This window comes from Mytilus trossulus, chromosome 2, assembly GCF_036588685.1.
Source record: "Mytilus trossulus isolate FHL-02 chromosome 2, PNRI_Mtr1.1.1.hap1, whole genome shotgun sequence".
Lineage (NCBI taxonomy): Eukaryota > Metazoa > Mollusca > Bivalvia > Mytilida > Mytilidae > Mytilus > Mytilus trossulus.
In genome coordinates, this window is record NC_086374.1 from 362,035 (window position 1) to 384,589 (window position 22,555).

Genomic DNA, 22,555 nt, shown 5'->3' on the forward strand with positions numbered 1-22,555 from the left:
TGAAAAGAAAAAAATGTTTACCGAAATATCGTTGTTCAACTCTAATATCTATACATTTGATCAGCCGTTAAACTCATCAAATATAATAATATAAGAAAAACTATGTAAATTCATTAAAGTTATAAATGTGAAAGTCAGTCCTCCAAGTTAATTTTATTGTATTGGCTGATTGTGGTATATTTACATCAAGTAAAATAAAAGAGCCAATCGAGGTAAAGTGAATGTAATTTTCTTAAGATAATGTACTAATCAATAAAAAACAACAGTGCCATAAAAAAGCTGATATCTAATCACTTGTCCTCAAATCTTTACGCAGAAAACTAAGAAATGAGAAACATGAAAAAAAGTTATCAAAGGTACCAGGATTATAATTTAATACGCCGGCGCGCGTTTCGTCTACAAAAGACTGATCAGTGACGCTCAGATCAAAATATTTATAAAGTCAAACAAGTGTTCTTTACTTACAATTATGGTGTCATCAAAAATAGCCATTGAAGCCCCAAGTAATTCGTCATCTTCCTCGTTCCCAGGGAGTTCTGGCCATTTTATATTATCTATTAAGCATATATTTTGATAGTATTAAATCAATAAGTTGATAACATTTCATCGTGTCAGTTTTAATTAACTTGCATTTCTTTCTTTTTTTTCTCAAATAAATATTCTTTATTCATCAAATTGCTTGTTACAACTTTGCTTCATTGTCCAAACTTCAACAAAGTATCCCTGTGAAATACTTTCTGAATATCCAGGAAAATACACAGAATATAATAAAATATAAACATTATTTGTTTCCATCAATTATATAAATCTTTTTAACTTTATGAAAAATACATTTTGAGATATGTTTTGTTCTCATTCATAAACCTTCGTAGCTCATTTATAAACATAGCATACACATCTAAAAAATTCAGTTTTTGCTCGGACACATAGCGCGACTTGTAAACACAAAAACCTATAATTTTCAAGAATTAATTAAAACCGTTATACCCTTGATCTGATATTTTGTATCCAAATACTATATGTTTTGCCAATATCTTGTTTTGAAAATTCATTTTTGCTAGAAGAAAATGTACTTTCTCCCAAAAATCTTTCAAAAATGAACATGTAGAAAGAAATGCAAATAATCTTCTTCTTTTGTTTTACAAAAGTTGCATTTATCGTTCTCAGATATTTTCCACTTTAATAGTAGCTGATTTGTAGGACTAATATATTGAAGCAGTTTCCATCTGAAAATTTTAAACTTATTTTCCTTTAAAATTTTATTATAAAATCGTATATAAATGGCAACGGTGGTACGTATTCTAATATCTTGTCCAAATGTTGATACCGATTGGCTTTGTATATTTTTTATCTAATAAAGTTTTATAGAGTATTTTATTGATGATATCTTTTGTTTCAATTTATTTATTTTGCCATCTTAATTTAACCTTACATATATTGATTTTACTCTTAACGGAGTTTTCTTTTTTTTAAACTTGCATCTATTCTTTTTGAATGCAGGATTTTAACATCTTAAACTCTGCAATTCAGTTTGTTTTATTAATTTACTTTTTTAAAATAAAACTTTCGGATAAATTTCCTTTACTATCCAACATGTTGTTTATATAAACCAATCCACTTTTAACCCAGTTTGGGGGAAACAAGCATTTGTTGCGATATTTAATATATTTATTTCCCCAAATAATCTGTTTTTTAATATTAGAAAAGTGATTAGAAAATGATGATAAACCCCCTCCTGTTTTAACCCAACTTGAAATTACTTGTAAATAAAAATCGGGTATTTTTCCAAGTACATCTAATGATTTAATATTATCTTAATTCATGTTTAAAACAAGAAAGTTTTTACCAAGATTGTTAAAATACTTGGTAGGAATAATCTTCCAATTCGGCATATTGGTTGTTGTTAATTTTGAGACCCATGAGGCTTTCAGTGCTGTAAAATAACTGTCAAAATCGATCATTTTAAACCCCCCTTTTTTGGTATTCGCCAATAAGTGTGTTTCTTATTACCTTGTCATTTTTTCCTTCCCAAATGTATTTGAAACAGCAGCTTTCAATTTCTTTCAAGTAAATATCTTGAACTTTGCACGAAGTAGCCTTAATTTTGGTAATACTAAAGATTTTAGGATCATTCAATATTTTCCCAAACATTGTTAATTTTCTTTTTTCCCATGTTTTAACTCATGATTTCATGCATATATTTTTTTTTTTACCACGAGTTCGGTGTCTGTGTTATACTTGTTTACCCCTTGCTGAACCAAGACATTATTGATAAGAAAGTTCATTTACTTTCCAATGTTTAGACAAGTTTTCCTAGTGAAAGTCAACATAGTAAAACTCATCGGATTAACGAAACTATAAATGTTTTATATCACTTGGTTTCTTTTCTGCTCTTTTCGAACAACTGTGCACTAACAAAACAAAATAATAAATATTATGAAGATACAAAGATCGTCTCTATTCTGTTTGATATTTGTATAATGATCTACGTTGATAAAAGGAGAAGACAATGAATATCACTTTTTTATTGAAAAGATCTCTAACCACTAATTCCTGTTTACAACTACATGTTATTAATATTATCACTGGTTATAAGTCTCATATAAATTAAATAGAAGAAACGTTTAGAAAAATAAATCATTTATAGGAAGTAATTGAATATAATTTTTGAAAGATATCAATCTATTAGGACATTTAAAATCCACTAGGTGACGGATATAATGACTTAAAATACTTCCTTTATAAACCAGGCAATAAAACTGAAAAGTAAAACCATTCATTATGTTTCACTCACAATTTTGAAGTTTTATAGCTGAACAATTATTTTCATTTAGAGAACTTGCGGTTGGCCTTATAAACATTTTTGTCATTATATTAGTTCTGATGTTCATTGTATCACACTCGTCCTGAATGAATGTTTAACCTACCATTGGTTTTGATGTTCATTGGTTCACACTCGTCCTGAATGGATGTTTTACCTACCATTGGTTCTGATGTTCAATGGTTCACACTCGTCCTGAATGGATGTTTTACCTACCATTAGTTCTGATGTTCATTGGATCACACTCGTCCTGAATGAATATTTTACCTGCCATTAGTTCTGATGTTCATTGGTTCACACTCGTCCCGAATGGATGTTTTACCTACCATTAGTTCTGATGTTCATTGGTTCGCACTCGTCCTGAATGGATGTTTTACCTACCATTAGTTCTGATGTTCATTGGTTCGCACTCGTCCTAAATGGATGTTTTACCTACCATTTGTTCTGATGTTCATTGGTTCGCACTCGTCCTGAATGGATGTTTTACCTACCATTAGTTCTGATGTTCATTGGATCACACTCGTCCTGAATGAATATTTTACCTGCCATTAGTTCTGATGTTCATTGGTTCACACTCGTACCGAATGGATGTTTTACCTACCATTAGTTCTGATGTTCATTGGTTCGCACTCGTCCTGAATGGATGTTTTACCTACCATTAGTTCTGATGTTCATTGGATCACACTCGTCCTGAATGAATATTTTACCTGCCATTAGTTCTGATGTTCATTGGTTCACACTCGTCCCGAATGGATGTTTTACCTACCATTAGTTCTGATGTTCATTGGTTCGCACTCGTCCTGAATGGATGTTTTACCTACCATTAGTTCTGATGTTCATTGGTTCACACTCGTCCTGAATGGATGTTTTACCTACCATTAGTTCTGATGTTCATTGGTTCGCACTCGTCCTGAATGGATGTTTTACCTACCATTAGTTCTGATGTTCATTGGTTGGCACTCGTCCTGTTTCGATTGTTACCTACCTAAAGTGATGATGGTTATTCATCACAATTTTCCTAAAAGGGTTTTGTTCATTTATAATTGGTGTTGATGTTTATTGGTTCACACTCACGTCCTAATTGATTTTAACTACAGTCAGGTCTACTGTTCATTAGTTTTCCACTAACGTCCTGGTTCATTTTAACTACCGTCAGTTCAACTGTTCATAAGTTTCCCTCACACTCACGCCTAGTACTAGATTTACTTACTTACCATTAGTTCTGATGTTCATTGGTCCACATTAACGCCCTGATAGATTTTCACATACCTTTCGTTCTAATGTTCATTGGTCCACACTTTCACGTCCGGAATAAGATTTACTTACTTACCATTGGTTCTAGTGTTCATTCTGATTGATTTTAATCTACCGTTATTTCTGTTATTTATTGGTTTCACTCACACTCATGTCCGGTATGAGATTAACTTACTTACCATTAGTTTTGATGTCCATAGGTTCACACGTGTCTTGTGTGGTTAATTCTGTAGTTCATTGGTTCACACTTATGTCCGGTATGAGATTTACTTACTTACCATTAGTTTTGATGTCCATTGGTTCACACGTATCTTGTGTGGATTGAGTGAAGTTAAGTTTACACTTAAATATGTTGCCTGGTGTCGTTATATTTTTGACGTCGTTTGTAAAGTTTGCCTTTATAGCTCCAACCACAACCCTGTAATGATGCAAGTAAGAATATAAAAACAATCAGAGGGCAAACTATAAAATTGAGACACCATAAGATCGATAATTAACATAAGAAATGGAAAATCGCCACTTTCACATTCATTTTGGTATTAAACTTCCCGTTTATGATATGGATATCAAGATCAAGAAAATGGCAGTGTTCATTGTTAGTATTTACTTCATTCAAAGTTAGTTCAAAAGGATAAATCTCTTTGGTGTAAATACTGCTGTCCTCATTATTGAGGGCCAATTTATTACCCAAATATCTTTAAGTAATATTTATTTTTTGTATCTGAGCTGATTTTAGTCAAAAACTGTAACTTATAACAAAACAAAAACAGGTCCAGGATAAGTAATTCGCAGTTAGTCCTAATGGGAATAGATTGACGATACACAGAACCTCCAAAGAGAAGAATGTTATCAAAGTTAAAATTCAAGAGCTTATTATATCAAAGCATGTCCAAATGATATAGTGTTTTTGTGTGTTGTTACTCTTATTATTGTTATTAAAGATTAAAATAACAAAATTATCGAACTCAAAGGAAATGCAAAACAGAAAGTCTAAACTAGCAGAGGCATTAGCTACGAAATATAAAAAATTAAATACTTGCAAGTGAACAGTTCAACCTCATTTAATCCGTATAAATGTAACCTTTAATTTAACCCATTTGATAGAGATTGGTTACATATTTAAGTCGTGTTCAGCCTTTAAAAGGAAAAGAATGATAATATTGAAAGTGAAAAAATATGAAATATGTCTTTGAATGATCCACAAAACAATCATTTTTGTACAGGTTCAGAAAAAAAATACCTATTTATAGCCTAAAAACGAAAAGTTCTTTCACACGAGGTTGCTATCTATCTATATTTATGTTGTTCATGTTAATTTGGTTATGTGACAATCAGCCGTCTTTGGTGGTCATTTTGATGTTAAATCAAAGGGTGTCTGGACTAAAAATACACAGGAAATGTCATTATATATGTAGGATTCAAATATATGGCAGATTCCTAATCTATGGCAAATGTGACGTTACAAACGTTAACCAAATCAAATCTATGGCAGATTTTTGTTTTCTCCAAATCTAAGCCTAAGGCAGATCTTGAAATTACGTTTTTTCCGGGAAAAAGAGTAACATATAACGTCACATTTGAATAATGCCACCACGAACGATGGCGGAACCCATAGATCAGAACACCATTCCAGAATAAGGTATTTTTCTCTACAACAATTTGCGGATGGTTTATGGGAAGATGGGAAAAAAATTTGCTGAACCGGACGAAGCCCGCTACGAATAAGGCCGACACTGCTGTTTTCGGTACCGGAGATTTTACATGATTCTGTCGTCGTAGATTTCCACGGCACCCCTCAGGCCATGTAAAACTCTATCTTCGAAAGCCCCTTTCATACACAATGCGCTAAGTGCAATGTAAACTCCATCTGTGAACTTCCCTTTATATGCACTAAGGGCCTCGTGAAACTCTAACACATTCATTTCGATATTTTATATTGCATAACAGTGTAATTTTCTGAGAAAGTACTTTAGACTCACTAATTAGTATGTAAATATTAAAATGTTTAACATATTTACAATGCGATAAACAAAATATACGCAATAATTTAGGTGTCAGCATCGTCCTTTTTTATCCTGTATCGGCCAATGGACGTTGCATAATTCAACCAACAATTATGTATTTAAGTACAATTCAGCACAACTAGGGAGGAAATATTCCCTCGGGAATGAACTGGGATAAGAAAATTAAAAACTTTGGTATCAAATGGGATCAATAAAAGGTGTAATTCGCGAAGTGTTATTCATTCGGTTACCTTACATATTACCACGTATCTCTGTTGCTATTCTTTTGCCTTTGTAAACTCTAAAATACTAGAATCATACCAGTTTGAATCGCAGAGAGGCATATATAGTTATCAAAAGTACCAGGATTATAATTTTATACGCCAGACGCGCGTTTCGTCTACATAAGACTCATCAGTGACGCTCAGATCAAAATAGTTAAAAAGCCAAACAAATACAAAGTTGAAGAGCATTGAGAACCCAAAATTCCAAAAAGTTGTGCCAAATACGGCTAAGGTAATCTACTCCTGGGGTAAGAAAATCCTTAGTTTTTTCGAAAAATTCAAAGTTTAGTAAACAGAAAATTCATAAAATGACCATATAATTGATATTCATGTCAACACCGAAGTGCTGACTACTGGGCTGGTGATACCCTCGGGGACGAAACGTCCACCAGCAGTGGCATCGACCCAGTGGTGTAAATAGTTATCAAAAGTACCAGGATTATAATTTTATACGCCAGACGCGCGTTTCGTCTACATAAGACTCATCAGTGACGCTCAGATCAAAATAGTTAAAAAGCCAAACAAATACAAAGTTGAAGAGCATTGAAAACCCAAAATTCCAAAAAGTTGTGCCAAATACGGCTAAGGTAATCTACTCCTGGGGTAAGAAAATCCTTATTTTTTTCGAAAAATTCAAAGTTTAGTAAACAGAAAATTCATAAAATGACCATATAATTGATATTCATGTCAACACCGAAGTGCTGACTACTGGGCTGGTGATACCCTCGGGGACGAAACGTCCACCAGCAGTGACATCGACCCAGTGGTGTAAATAGTTATCAAAAGTAGCAGGATTATAATTTTATACGCCAGACGCGCGTTTCGTCTACATAAGACTCATCAGTGACGCTCAGATCAAAATAGTTAAAAAGCCAAACAAATACAAAGTTGAAGAGCATTGAGAACCCAAAATTCCAAAAAGTTGTGCCAAATACGGCTAAGGTAATCTACTCCTGGGGTAAGAAAATCCTTAGTTTTTTCGAAAAATTCAAAGTTTAGTAAACAGAAAATTCATAAAATGACCATATAATTGATATTCATGTCAACACCGAAGTGCTGACTACTGGGCTGGTGATACCCTCGGGGACGAAACGTCCACCAGCAGTGACATCGACCCAGTGGTGTAAATAGTTATCAAAAGTACCAGGATTATAATTTTATACGCCAGACGCGCGTTTCGTCTACATAAGACTCATCAGTGACGCTCAGATCAAAATAGTTAAAAAGCCAAACAAATACAAAGTTGAAGAGCATTGAGAACCCAAAATTCCAAAAAGTTGTGCCAAATACGGCTAAGGTAATCTACTCCTGGGGTAAGAAAATCCTTATTTTTTTCGAAAAATTCAAAGTTTAGTAAACAGAAAATTCATAAAATGACCATATAATTGATATTCATGTCAACACCGAAGTGCTGACTACTGGGCTGGTGATACCCTCGGGGACGAAACGTCCACCAGCAGTGACATCGACCCAGTGGTGTAAATAGTTATCAAAAGTACCAGGATTATAATTTTATACGCCAGACGCGCGTTTCGTCTACATAAGACTCATCAGTGACGCTCAGATCAAAATAGTTAAAAAGCCAAACAAATACAAAGTTGAAGAGCATTGAGAACCCAAAATTCCAAAAAGTTGTGCCAAATACGGCTAAGGTAATCTACTCCTGGGGTAAGAAAATCCTTATTTTTTTCGAAAAATTCAAAGTTTAGTAAACAGAAAATTCATAAAATGACCATATAATTGATATTCATGTCAACACCGAAGTGCTGACTACTGGGCTGGTGATACCCTCGGGGACGAAACGTCCACCAGCAGTGACATCGACCCAGTGGTGTAAATAGTTATCAAAAGTACCAGGATTATAATTTTATACGCCAGACGCGCGTTTCGTCTACATAAGACTCATCAGTGACGCTCAGATCAAAATAGTTAAAAAGCCAAACAAATACAAAGTTGAAGAGCATTGAGAACCCAAAATTCCAAAAAGTTGTGCCAAATACGGCTAAGGTAATCTACTCCTGGGGTAAGAAAATCCTTAGTTTTTTCGAAAAATTCAAAGTTTAGTAAACAGAAAATTCATAAAATGACCATATAATTGATATTCATGTCAACACCGAAGTGCTGACTACTGGGCTGGTGATACCCTCGGGGACGAAACGTCCACCAGCAGTGACATCGACCCAGTGGTGTAAATAGTTATCAAAAGTACCAGGATTATAATTTTATACGCCAGACGCGCGTTTCGTCTACATAAGACTCATCAGTGACGCTCAGATCAAAATAGTTAAAAAGCCAAACAAATACAAAGTTGAAGAGCATTGAGAACCCAAAATTCCAAAAAGTTGTGCCAAATACGGCTAAGGTAATCTACTCCTGGGGTAAGAAAATCCTTATTTTTTTCGAAAAATTCAAAGTTTAGTAAACAGAAAATTCATAAAATGACCATATAATTGATATTCATGTCAACACCGAAGTGCTGACTACTGGGCTGGTGATACCCTCGGGGACGAAACGTCCACCAGCAGTGACATCGACCCAGTGGTGTAAATAGTTATCAAAAGTACCAGGATTATAATTTTATACGCCAGACGCGCGTTTCGTCTACATAAGACTCATCAGTGACGCTCAGATCAAAATAGTTAAAAAGCCAAACAAATACAAAGTTGAAGAGCATTGAGAACCCAAAATTCCAAAAAGTTGTGCCAAATACGGCTAAGGTAATCTACTCCTGGGGTAAGAAAATCCTTATTTTTTTCGAAAAATTCAAAGTTTAGTAAACAGAAAATTCATAAAATGACCATATAATTGATATTCATGTCGACACCGAAGTGCTGACTAATGGGCTGGTGAAACCCTCGGGGACGAAAAGTCCACCAGCAGTGGCATCGACCCAGTGGTGTAAATAGTTATCAAAAGTACCAGGATTATAATTTTATACGCCAGACGCGCGTTTCGTCTACATAAGACTCATCAGTGACGCTCAGATCAAAATAGTTAAAAAGCCAAACAAATACAAAGTTGAAGAGCATTGAGAACCCAAAATTCCAAAAAGTTGTGCCAAATACGGCTAAGGTAATCTACTCATGGGGTAAGAAAATCCTTAGTTTTTTCGAAAAATTCAAAGTTTAGTAAACAGAAAATTCATAAAATGACCATATAATTGATATTCATGTCAACACCGAAGTGCTGACTACTGGGCTGGTGATACCCTCGGGGACGAAACGTCCACCAGCAGTGGCATCGACCCAGTGGTGTAAATAGTTATCAAAAGTACCAGGATTATAATTTTATACGCCAGACGCGCGTTTCGTCTACATAAGACTCATCAGTGACGCTCAGATCAAAATAGTTAAAAAGCCAAACAAATACAAAGTTGAAGAGCATTGAGAACCCAAAATTCCAAAAAGTTGTGCCAAATACGGCTAAGGTAATCTACTCCTGGGGTAAGAAAATCCTTAGTTTTTTCGAAAAATTCAAAGTTTAGTAAACAGAAAATTCATAAAATGACCATATAATTGATATTCATGTCAACACCGAAGTGCTGACTACTGGGCTGGTGATACCCTCGGGGACGAAACGTCCACCAGCAGTGGCATCGACCCAGTGGTGTAAATAGTTATCAAAAGTACCAGGATTATAATTTTATACGCCAGACGCGCGTTTCGTCTACATAAGACTCATCAGTGACGCTCAGATCAAAATAGTTAAAAAGCCAAACAAATACAAAGTTGAAGAGCATTGAGAACCCAAAATTCCAAAAAGTTGTGCCAAATACGGCTAAGGTAATCTACTCCTGGGGTAAGAAAATCCTTAGTTTTTTCGAAAAATTCAAAGTTTAGTAAACAGAAAATTCATAAAATGACCATATAATTGATATTCATGTCAACACCGAAGTGCTGACTACTGGGCTGGTGATACCCTCGGGGACGAAACGTCCACCAGCAGTGGCATCGACCCAGTGGTGTAAATAGTTATCAAAAGTACCAGGATTATAATTTTATACGCCAGACGCGCGTTTCGTCTACATAAGACTCATCAGTGACGCTCAGATCAAAATAGTTAAAAAGCCAAACAAATACAAAGTTGAAGAGCATTGAGAACCCAAAATTCCAAAAAGTTGTGCCAAATACGGCTAAGGTAATCTACTCCTGGGGTAAGAAAATCCTTATTTTTTTCGAAAAATTCAAAGTTTAGTAAACAGAAAATTCATAAAATGACCATATAATTGATATTCATGTCAACACCGAAGTGCTGACTACTGGGCTGGTGATACCCTCGGGGACGAAACGTCCACCAGCAGTGGCATCGACCCAGTGGTGTAAATAGTTATCAAAAGTACCAGGATTATAATTTTATACGCCAGACGCGCGTTTCGTCTACATAAGACTCATCAGTGACGCTCAGATCAAAATAGTTAAAAAGCCAAACAAATACAAAGTTGAAGAGCATTGAGAACCCAAAATTCCAAAAAGTTGTGCCAAATACGGCTAAGGTAATCTACTCCTGGGGTAAGAAAATCCTTAGTTTTTTCGAAAAATTCAAAGTTTAGTAAACAGAAAATTCATAAAATGACCATATAATTGATATTCATGTCAACACCGAAGTGCTGACTACTGGGCTGGTGATACCCTCGGGGACGAAACGTCAGCCAGCAGTGGCATCGACCCAGTGGTGTAAATAGTTATCAAAAGTAACAGGATTATAATTTTATACGCCAGACGCGCGTTTCGTCTACATAAGACTCATCAGTGACGCTCAGATCAAAATAGTTAAAAAGCCAAACAAATACAAAGTTGAAGAGCATTGAGAACCCAAAATTCCAAAAAGTTGTGCCAAATACGGCTAAGGTAATCTACTCCTGGGGTAAGAAAATCCTTAGTTTTTTCGAAAAATTCAAAGTTTAGTAAACAGAAAATTCATAAAATGACCATATAATTGATATTCATGTCAACACCGAAGTGCTGACTACTGGGCTGGTGATACCCTCGGGGACAAAACGTCCACCAGCAGTGGCATCGACCCAGTGGTGTAAATAGTTATCAAAAGTACCAGGATTATAATTTTATACGCCAGACGCGCGTTTCGTCTACATAAGACTCATCAGTGACGCTCAGATCAAAATAGTTAAAAAGCCAAACCAATACAAAGTTGAAGAGCATTGAGAACCCAAAATTCCAAAAAGTTGTGCCAATTACGGCTAAGGTAATCTACTCCTGGGGTAAGAAAATCCTTAGTTTTTTCGAAAAATTCAAAGTTTAGTAAACAGAAAATTCATAAAATGACCATATAATTGATATTCATGTCAACACCGAAGTGCTGACTACTGGGCTGGTGATACCCTCGGGGACGAAACGTCCACCAGCAGTGGCATCGACCCAGTGGTGTAAATAGTTATCAAAAGTACCAGGATTATAATTTTATACGCCATATATGTGTCATATATGTTATCTAGTCTAAAAATACACACGAAAAACTGATCCATTATTACGAGTCCATGCATTGTATATTGTTTCTTTTTGGATCGTTCGTTATTCGAATATAAGTTTTGGTAAATATCAAATCAAATACCACGTTAAGCACATTTAGGATATATGCAAATGAGATTGTAAATGTGTTAGATAACATATGGGTTATAAGTGAATGGGAATACAAATGATTTAATAACATTTGGGTATATGTGAATGGGAATACAAATGATTTAATAACATTGGGGTATAAGTGAAGGGGAATACAACTGAGTTAAATAACATTGGGGTATATGTGAATGGGAATACAATTGAGTTAGTTAACATTGGGGTATATGTGAATGGGAATACAATTGAGTTAAATAACATTGGGGTATAAGTGAATGGGAATACAACTGACTTAATAACATTTGGGTATATGGACCATAATTTGGTATTCGGCCTTTGGTTTCTTTTTGTATCCTTTTTTATATAAGTTCTAAAATTTTAACTTTTATTTTGTGGGTTGTGTTGGTGTTAGAATAGTATGAATGGAACAATTGAGTTTTTCGAGAAAAAATTAATACCTTTTGATTCACCGTTTACGTGACATGAAACCAAACAGGAAACCAATCTTTATTTTCTTTATTTTGCACAATATAATTCAAAAGGCATAAATAAACACCATTACTAGTGTTACTTGCTTCATGTTAATATTTAAAATCTATTTTCAATGTTATATTAAAGTTTTTTTTAAACCTGACAGGAAACCATAAGAAACCGAAAGCATTTTTTTAGTTTAATTTTATTGCAAAATCTGCTTAAAATAATCTGAACAGTATACTTTTTCTTAAAATCCATCTTAAATGTAACAGTATTATAAAACTCCTAAATATGTGCTTGTTTTGAAAACAATTAGTACAATTTATTCAGAATTTTCCATATTTTCTCCATTGATACAGGATACCATAATCATTGTATCTTGATGTTTAAGCCAAAAAAAAGTATTCATATTTGGTTTTGATATTCCAGTCGATGTTCTTTGTTATTTGAAAGCAAAAGTTACGAATTTGCCGGTGACGATTATCTATAAATCAGTCAGCGTTATGCTCTTTGGAAGCAATAAGTAACGCGAGAAATGACACAAAAATACGGTTGTAGAATCTTTGAAATTCGTATATTTTAAACAAATTTCTAGGGAAGAGTAGCATACACTTGTATGTTGATAAAAATAATGGCATCTTTAGATGTAGTTGCAACTTTTCTTACAGTAATTCACATTTTATCACTTTTCTATAGTTATAGGAAACAGAGCCCAATAGCAAATTATGGTCCATATGTGAATGGGAATACAACTGAGTTAAATAAGATTGGGGTATATGTGAATGAAAAAGCAATTGAGTTAAATGACATTGGGGTATAGGTGAATGTGAATACAATTGAGTTAAATAACATTGGGGTATAAGTGAATGGGAATACAACTGATTTAATAACATTTGGGTATATGTGAATGGGTATTTAACTGAGTTAATTAACATTGAGGTATAAGTGAATGAAAAACCAATTTAGTTAAATAACATTGGGGTATATGTGAATGAAAAAGCAATTCAGTTAAATAATATTGGGGTATAAGTGAATGAAAAAGAAATTTAGTTAAATCACATTGGGGTATATGTGATTGAAAAAGCAATTTAGTTAAATAACATTGGGGTATAAGTGAATGAAAATGCAATTAGTTATATAACGTTGGGGTATACGTGTGTGACAGTGGAAAAAGCAGCTTCGTTTAATATTTATGACTTTAATATTTAATTCTCAATTTTGATATTTTAGACATTAATTCTCTGTGTTTTATTATTCATTATATTTTATAATTTCATTTCTATTTACATTTCGTATCCAGGACTTAAAATCATCATTCTTTAATATCATTTAATTCTCAGTTTGGATATTGAGTGACATGTTTCAATCGGTTAGCTAATTAGTGACATTTTACCTTATTCATAATGTATGTTCTTAATTGTTATAATCAGATTATCATTTAATATCTATTCTTCAAGTTCTAAAAATAGTTTAATCTTTGTCATTACACCCCAGCTCTATTGTTATACTTCATAGTTTCTATTTTTGAAACACGTGTAAATTGAATAGATCTATTGTTACGAATAACAATGGATTTTGACCACAGGCTGTGACAAGCGGGGTTTCTGGAAACCCCTGCTTCTGCATCCCGCAAACAAAGTCCATTGTTTTTCGTAACAATAGAAATTGATTATTCTTTAAATAGCAAGAACACAAGAAATTACTTACAGTGTTCACTACAAATTGTTTCAAGATATTAAAAAAAAAAAACATTAAAGGAAATTCCTATAGCGAAATAAAAATTAAGCATTTATTTTAGATTAAAAAAATCCTTCAATTACTCCTTTGCGGAAAGTAATATTTTTTTTATCCCAATCATATGTTTCTATTATAAAAAGGGGGAATTCTAACTCTCGACCCCCCCCCCCCCCCCCAAACCCACCCGTTATCCAGTGGCCGATCCGGAGTAGGGGTTCCGCGGATTGGACCAGATTTGAAAGATCAATGTATTTTTCTTTTTTGAACCCCGGCCCTTTCTTTTGAGTTAAGAACCCCAGCTGAATCAGCCCCTCTTCCGCAAAAGAGAGAGTTACGAAATATCAAATCTGTATCTTTGTATGCTGAGCGTGCCTGGAAGTCGGGTTTCTATTGCAGACACACTGATCCCTTTGTAGGTCCGAATATGAATGTTTATTCATTCTCGAGAAGAGGGGGGGGGGGCTTTTTTCTTTAATAAAATCGTAAGATAGAAAATATAGTTATGATTACCTTATTAAACTGATACAGGTAAGTATACTTTGGGTTATAATATTGCCTTTATCTTTTAAATTAGTCTCATCTACCAAATCCAATGCTTGCTAAGAAATGTCGTCCGTCTCATATCCTTCCATATTGACAACTGCATACAAGGAGCATGACGTATTTCTTGTTTTTAATATGAATACACGATACGGTCAACCTTGACCTGCTGATCCATATCAACCCAAGGATTTTTTTGGAATATGCAAAACAACCTTGACATTGGTAAAACATACTCACTTGTCAAAGTGTGAACGATGATAAACCAAAAAAGGTTACTAGTGGGTTTTCATGTAATAACAAAAAAAATCTTATAAATCATGGTTTGATATTGTCAATAAAGTATATGCTATTGTTTTTTTTTCATTTGATAAGCAATGTTAATAAAATAGAGTTTAGAATGGGGTGTAAGTTAGTTATACACCTCGGGATACGGCATGTCTTGATAAGAAACTCCTACGGCCTCCGGCCGACGGGGTTTCTTATCCAGACATACCTTTCCCTCGGTGTATAACTATTACGTAAACAATATCACTCAAATTAAGTGTTATTTGTTAGTTTTAATATACAATATGTTAAATAACAGAAGGGTATATGTGAATGTGAATAGAAATAAGGTAAAAACTTAAGGGGTACGTGGTATATGAGAAAGAAAAGTAATTGAGTTGAATAACATAAGTGATATATATGAAAGTGAAAGCAATTAAGTTGGAAAATTATTAAATCCTTTGTACTGTCCGTCATTGGATACGAAATTGAAATGAGAGGTATCCCGGATATATACGAAAAACAAATAAATAATATTATATGGTCCTTTATATGGGATGGGAAAACAAACCAAATCGCTAGAACAGTGTGCTGTTTACCGAAAGAAAAAGGGGGGATAGGAATGATAAACTTAAGAGACTTTATTAAATCAAAACAAGTGAAAAGTATGTACAGTATTGTCAACTCAAAAACACAAAAATGGAATGCAATAGGAAAATACTGGTTAACGTCACTAGACGAAAAATATGATACAGATTTTTTTATATGTTCTTGTTCGGACACTACATGTTTTAGGCAAATACAAATGTCCAAATATTATAAAGAACTCTTAATTTCCTGGACCGACTTACAGAAAATCCAAAAATCGGTCACGAAAGAGGACCTTTTAGAAGAAAATATTTTCGGCAATTGTAAATTTAAGTTCAAGGGACATGCATTATATTATGCAAACTTTGCCTCCAGTGGAATAAAAAAAATTAAAGATATATGGGACTTAAACAATAAATCCTTTAAAACTTCCTTTGATATTTTTAAAAGTCTTAAAGATAAAAGGAATTGGATTGCACAATATAGTCGCATTAAATCTTCGTTAACACCTCAACAAATTGACGTTTTAAAAACAGATTCTAGCATACAAAGTCATTCTGATAGACCTATAAAAATAATAAATTCTTGTCAATTTATAAAAAATGGAGTTGTCGTTGATGCCAAAAAATTATGCCTTAAAGATATTAGATACTTTTATGAGAATAAAACAGCTCCAAATAGTCAGTTGAAGTGGAATTTACATTTTGGGAAGGAACTACCATGGGATTACATTTGGGAAACTTTGAATAACAATTTAGCTAACAGGAAAATTAAACAATTTCAATGGAAGTTACTACATAATATAATTTACACTGAAGAAAAATTACAAAAAATGAATCGCTCAAACGGGAAGTGTCACTTTTGCAATGAAAAAGAATCACTATTTCATCTTTTTATTTATTGTAAACTGGTGGAACACGTTTGGCGGGAATTTTTTGAGAAAATAAGGGAATTTTGTTCAAAATTAAATATCCAAAAATTACAAAAATCGGAAATAAGTATAATTTTTGGGGTCATTAATGCAGATGCATCCTATACCCAAATTTTAGATACGGTGCTTATAATCACGAAATGGGTTATCTGGAAAACTAGAAATATCGCAAAATATCAAAAGAAAGGGATAAGTAAAGCGATAATTTTAAATATGATAAAACATGAAATGCAGTTTTTGCACAAATATCTTAAAACGAATACGAAGATAGAAGCCTTTTCCACTATGTGTGACATTTTTTGTATATAAATATATATTTTGCGTGGTCAGGTCAGTGTAATGACCTCTTTGATACTGATTGAACAATAATATGTACACTGCTCTCAACTCCCTACATGTAATTATTTCTGTTGTGTATGTATTCATGTATATCATCTAATTGTAACAAGACATGATGTATCATATTATAAACAAATATTTACTCACCATATCTTTGAAATTAATCCTTATTGGGAATCAAAATCATTAATCCATTTTATTTATGAATGAACTACACATGTATCCCTTTAACAAATTGCACGTGGTAAATGATCACTCGACCAGAAATTTAATGTAATTGAAATTAACATAACAAAAGACGTGATGTACGATAAAATTGAAACTGCTTAATAAATACAGGTAGCCTTTGTGAGAAATAAATAATGATAAAAACATACTTTATTCAAATAATTATATATGGTGAGAGGTATAGATATATAGATCGACAAGGACTACATGTACAGGTACATTTGTACAAGGATGGATAATATTTATAAAGGTGGATGTTAATAAATTATAGTGGGAGTTTTTTTTTCTCATTTGCTTTTTCCCCGACAAATGAGTCTGTAAAAATGGGGCCCCCTTAGTTGTTCCCTGGGCAACTGAGGGTTGATGTAACAGGTGATTATTAATAAAATATGTTAAATATTAAAAAAAATAAAAAAAAATAAAAAAAAAAAAGTTGGAAAACGTATAAAGAATAATGAATGAGTAAGCGATTGAGTTGAAAAACATATGGAGTACATGTCAATGAAAAAGGAATCGAGTTGAAAAACATAAGTGGTGTATGTGAATACAAAAGCAATTTATCTAAATAAAATAATGGGAAAGAAAAGCAATTGAATTGAATAACATTAAGGATATATGAGAATGAAAGAGCCTTAAATAACGTAAGTGTAGACAGACATTGGATATCGTATAACATTAATAGACTATTCACATAGACATGATTAGCGAAGCATATTAAGTAATTATCAGGAAGAAGGAAATAAACTGTTGAATGTTCCAGAGCACTGAATAAAATAGGATTAACTGTAATCTGGGACATACACTATCTTCTGTGGGTTTTTTTTTATTTTACTTCTTTTATATATATGTTAACTATGATGCCCGTTCTCACTGAACTACTACACATTTTTGTTTAGTGGTCAGCTGAAGTCCGTCTTCGGGTGCAGATTTTCACGCTGTGATGAAGACCCATTGGTGGCCTTCGGCTTCTGTTTTACTCTTTGGTCGGATTGTTGTCTCTTTGACACATTCCCCATTTACTTTCTCTATTTTATTTCAGTTTTAATAGAGCAAGTAAACTATTATAAACACAATAGATAAACAGTTTTCTTAATAGAACACGTGACCGACTTGTACGATTAGGATCTCTCTGATAACGTCAAGATGGTCTGTTATCAACACCTTAACATCTGACCTGGGTATATGACCTACTGTTATTTAACACCAAGCAATACTTCCGTCTTTAATAAATACCCATTACATCTATATTAATTAAGATGGTATTTTCTTCTTGAAGCTCAAAGTACAAAAATAAATACTAAGTTTGTAAGTGTGTGTTCTGATTTAACAAATCAGTTTTATTTTTTCCTGAGCGCACATATGAGCTTTATTTTCTCTGATTGGACAAAACAGTTTTATTTTTTCTAAGTGGACAAACAAGCTTTATTTTTTCTAAGTGGACAAACAAGCTTTATTTTTTCTGAGTAGGCAAATCATTAGTTCTATTTTTCTGAGTGGACAAGCTTTTTTTCATTTTTCTCTGAGTGGACAAATCAGTTTTATTTTACTTATAGGTTAGACAATCAGTTCGTATTTTCTGGAGTGTATAAATGACACTGGCTGCTGTGTTTTGACCACGCTGTAATTTTTGAATAGATGTTGATGGGAGTCCATTTAGCGATGTGTTTCCATAATCAAAAGAAGAGGTTATAAGAGAACACACTACCGTTTTGCATGCTTATTCTGTAATTAATTAACGATTTAGTCCAATGTGTCTGATCTGATTAGAACATGATTTTGTGGACAAATCAGTTTTTTTCTTCTGAGTAGACAAACAATTATATTTTTCTGATTGGAAAAAATAGCATAACAAATCAAAGTGAAATCATTTCTTAGTAGTCAGATTAATTCGCGATCAATGATCAGAAATGTTTAGAACGTGTATCGAAATTATGGTTTTAGTGAAAGTTACCGAAGCACAAGCACAAAAGCACACTTATAATCTTATTTACAAATAGAAAATAACATTCAACTTTCCTTTTAATGGTCAATGTTAAGTTTGATTTTTACGTTGCGTATAGACTCGGAATTACATCTTTCAAAACAAAAATAAAAATATTAGCCTTCCTCATAATTATTTTTTCATTGTTAAAACATTGTTAATGTTATATTATCTGCCAACCTGAATTGTATGATGTTTTGTTTTCAGTTATTTTCCTTTTAATTTCCTTTAATGTAAGTATATGAATAAACTCATATTAAAGTATTAGACATACTGACCATTTCTGACTATCCTCGTTGCTAAACATTACAGCAGAGTATCCAAAATGTGTCCCTTCTGGCCCGAGAATATTGACTACATTGTTTGTATCTATATTGAAGCAGTCTATTCCAATCACCAGCATCATACATGTTATCACGTTCAATGTCATCCTGCAATCACAGTTAAATATTGAGGAAATATTTAACACAAATTTACTTTTGTATTAGTCACTGAGGAAATGAAAAGTTCAATGTTTACCTTTGATTGTCTTTAAATCTTTAAAAATGCCCTTTTCAAAAATGTTATCTTCTAGTACATAGTAATCAGGAAGCAACATTACTTTTTGAAATTTGAATCGCTGTGTCATACTTGAGTTGATGTTAAGTAAATTCGTCAATAGAATATACATCTAATGAATTATAAAGGGTATAGTTTTGTATATGCATGTAACTTTTAATTGAAACTAATACTTTAAAAATCAATTTTACCTTTCTGCAACAGTAAACTAAATTTTTTCACAAAAAAACTCAGTTTAAACAGTTTAGGTGACCGATAATACTTCATATTCATAAAATAAAAAGGTGTGGGTTAATTGGTTTAATGGTCTCTCTCTACTCGATAACATTTCTTACCTAAATACTATACATTTATTGAATTGTGTTTATCGCATGGTTCCCTAGTTTTGATCTATAGGGTCGTTGTTCTCTTTTGTACAGGCAGTTTTTCATCACAAATTAAATGTTTTAAATTATTCGCAGTTGATTTTGTGAAATATCGTCTTTATTACTCAGTCTATGGAAGGTGCGATACGATAAGAACTTTTCTTATATCAATGAGCGATATTGTCTTATATCAACGAGTTGCATTATGGGAAATCTCAGACGAATGTTTACATTTTTATGAAGGAACGAAGATTTCTCGGTATAAAGTAATGATTCTTTTCTTAAAACAGGATAACATTTAACACGACATACGTCTGCTGTATAATTTCCATGAATTATTTTATGTAATAACAAGCAAGGTGTATTTGAACGAGAAAATTAAATTGTTGAATAAATGAAACATAATTGCACGATTTATCATTTGTAGGTGAACACTTTCAATAAAATCATGTAGCAAATTCAGTGGAATGCAATTGAAATGAATTAAATCGTTGGATAAGCCAAAATCGCCTATAAGTCAAAGATACTGCTATATTGTCTAATATCAATGCGATGTTTGTCTTATATCATAGCGATACTTTTTTAATATCAAAAACTTATGAATGCGATACTTTAAAGTGTTAACAACCTGTTCAGTCTATTGTCTTGTAATCACATGCTTTAACCCATAATTTCTATTTGAAGTGATGATGCAATGGCGGAATTTGAATTCGGTTGTAAATAGTATACCTACCTATTAGATTCTAATATAGGTCCAGTGGCGGATCCGGATGGGGTCCGGGGTTTTAAAACCCCATTTTTGGCCGATCAATGCATTTGAATGGGGACATATGGTTGAAATCTCTTTATCCTTGGTTTGAAACCCCCCTTTTAGAAACGGCTGAATCCGCCCTTGAGGTCACACTCCTATAGCCTATCCACATGGGTAATATCGAAATAAAAAAAAATATCAGTACTTAAAAGAAAACAAAAACATTCATTCAAACAATCTTATCCAATACAGTTCCAAATAACAATGAATATCCAAATGGTAAAATAAATATTCCAAACAAATTAAAATGTACAAATGCTGATGTCCCGAACTTTGAAGATACCAACTGAGTAGCCTCAGACTATAGATTGAACAACTTCAGATCGAACGAAAATCAAAAATCTTGTAAAACAGAAAATGTATTTATTATCAACATGGACGCTTATTTACGGATTTAGCTATACTTTTTGGACCTTTTGGATTATAGCTCTCCATCTTTTATATAAGCTTTGGATTTCAAATATTTTGGCAACGAGCATCACTGAAGACACTGCATTGTCGAAATGCGCATCTGGAGCATGAAAATTAGGACCGTTAATGTTATAGCACTGGGTCAATGTTTCTGCTGGTGGACTGTTAGTTCCCGTGGGTATCACCAGCCCAGTAGCCAATTCTTCGGTACTGGCATGTAAATACGGAATTTTTTGTGTTATTTAAACTTTCTATAACGAATTTTTAGAAATTATGATAAATTATGGAATGTATCTCCCTCATGCAAAGCTCTGATTCCTTTCACGGATTTGACTATACTTTTTGGACTTTTTGGATTATAGATCCTCATCTTTTATATAAGCTTTGAGTTTCAAATATTTTAGCTACGAGCATCGCTGAGAGACATGTATTGTCGAAATGCGCATCTGGTGCAGGAAAATTGGTACCGTTAATGTTTTTACATCGCGACCACCGCGAGAACATTCCGCTGTATTGTTGCCAGAGATTTTACCTTAGTTTTTGACTAGTAACTGATCGTATAAATACGCTAACATTTCTTAGTGCAAAATAACAATCCGTATCGCTTGTTTTAAATTCATTTCTACAATGAATACTAAAAACAAATGTCTAGAAAACAAATAAATAAGATGTTAATGTCTGTTGACGTTAGAAATAAACTCATCATAGATATATGGACTAAATTATGTATATACGCCAAACGCGTGTTTCGTCTACAAAAGACTTATCAGTGACGCTCGAATCCAAAGATGTGTACATCTTTTCTTTATTTAAGAAATAATTCAGGGAAGCCATAGATTGTTGGAAATTTACACATGGATTGGGCCGTGATATTCGAATTTTATTATGTTGATTTCTACGAGCTCTTGTGCATTACTTCTTTTTATTATGCATCTGAATAATAATAACAGTTTTTTTTAATTGCACTTTTTAAAACAATTAAATCGGCGAATAGGTTCCAATGCATGTAGATTTACCACGGGAAGTATATTGTACATAACAGACATTATTATGTATACCTCTGAGTCTGCGCTAAGTATAGATCTATCGAGAATTTTGTCACAGTGTTGTTTACAAAGCGAAAGAAGCACGTCATACTAGAATTATAAATTAGATCTTTCAGTGCTGTTTATTTGGTATTTTTATTGACGTAATCGTTCTTGTACCATCGTAATCTGTCGTTATCGTTAAAGCTTTAGAAGTCTGCTAGTTTATATTGCACTGTACAAAAGATTCAGCACCCAAATGACGTTTTTGGAGGTCTGGAAAGCAGTTATTTATAAGGGGATATTTTAAAGATTTATAGATATAAGAAGATGGTGCATGATTTTGAATGAAACAACTATCCACA

At 33.1% G+C, this 22,555-nt stretch overlaps 1 protein-coding gene across 1 annotated transcript in view; it reads right to left on the reverse strand.

The window, feature by feature from the left end:
• Window positions 1-19,527, reverse strand: part of LOC134706192 (integrin alpha-4-like) — a 55,013-nt gene extending 35,486 nt beyond the window's left edge. The window contains exons 1-3 of the mRNA XM_063564901.1: window positions 19,299-19,527; window positions 4,354-4,493; window positions 466-554 (exon numbers count right to left, since the gene is read on the reverse strand). Coding sequence (XP_063420971.1) covers window positions 466-554; window positions 4,354-4,493; window positions 19,299-19,450 — 381 coding nt within the window. The 5' untranslated portion in view covers window positions 19,451-19,527. The remainder of the gene's footprint in view (window positions 1-465; window positions 555-4,353; window positions 4,494-19,298) is intronic.
• Window positions 19,528-22,555: the final 3,028 nt, after the last annotated feature.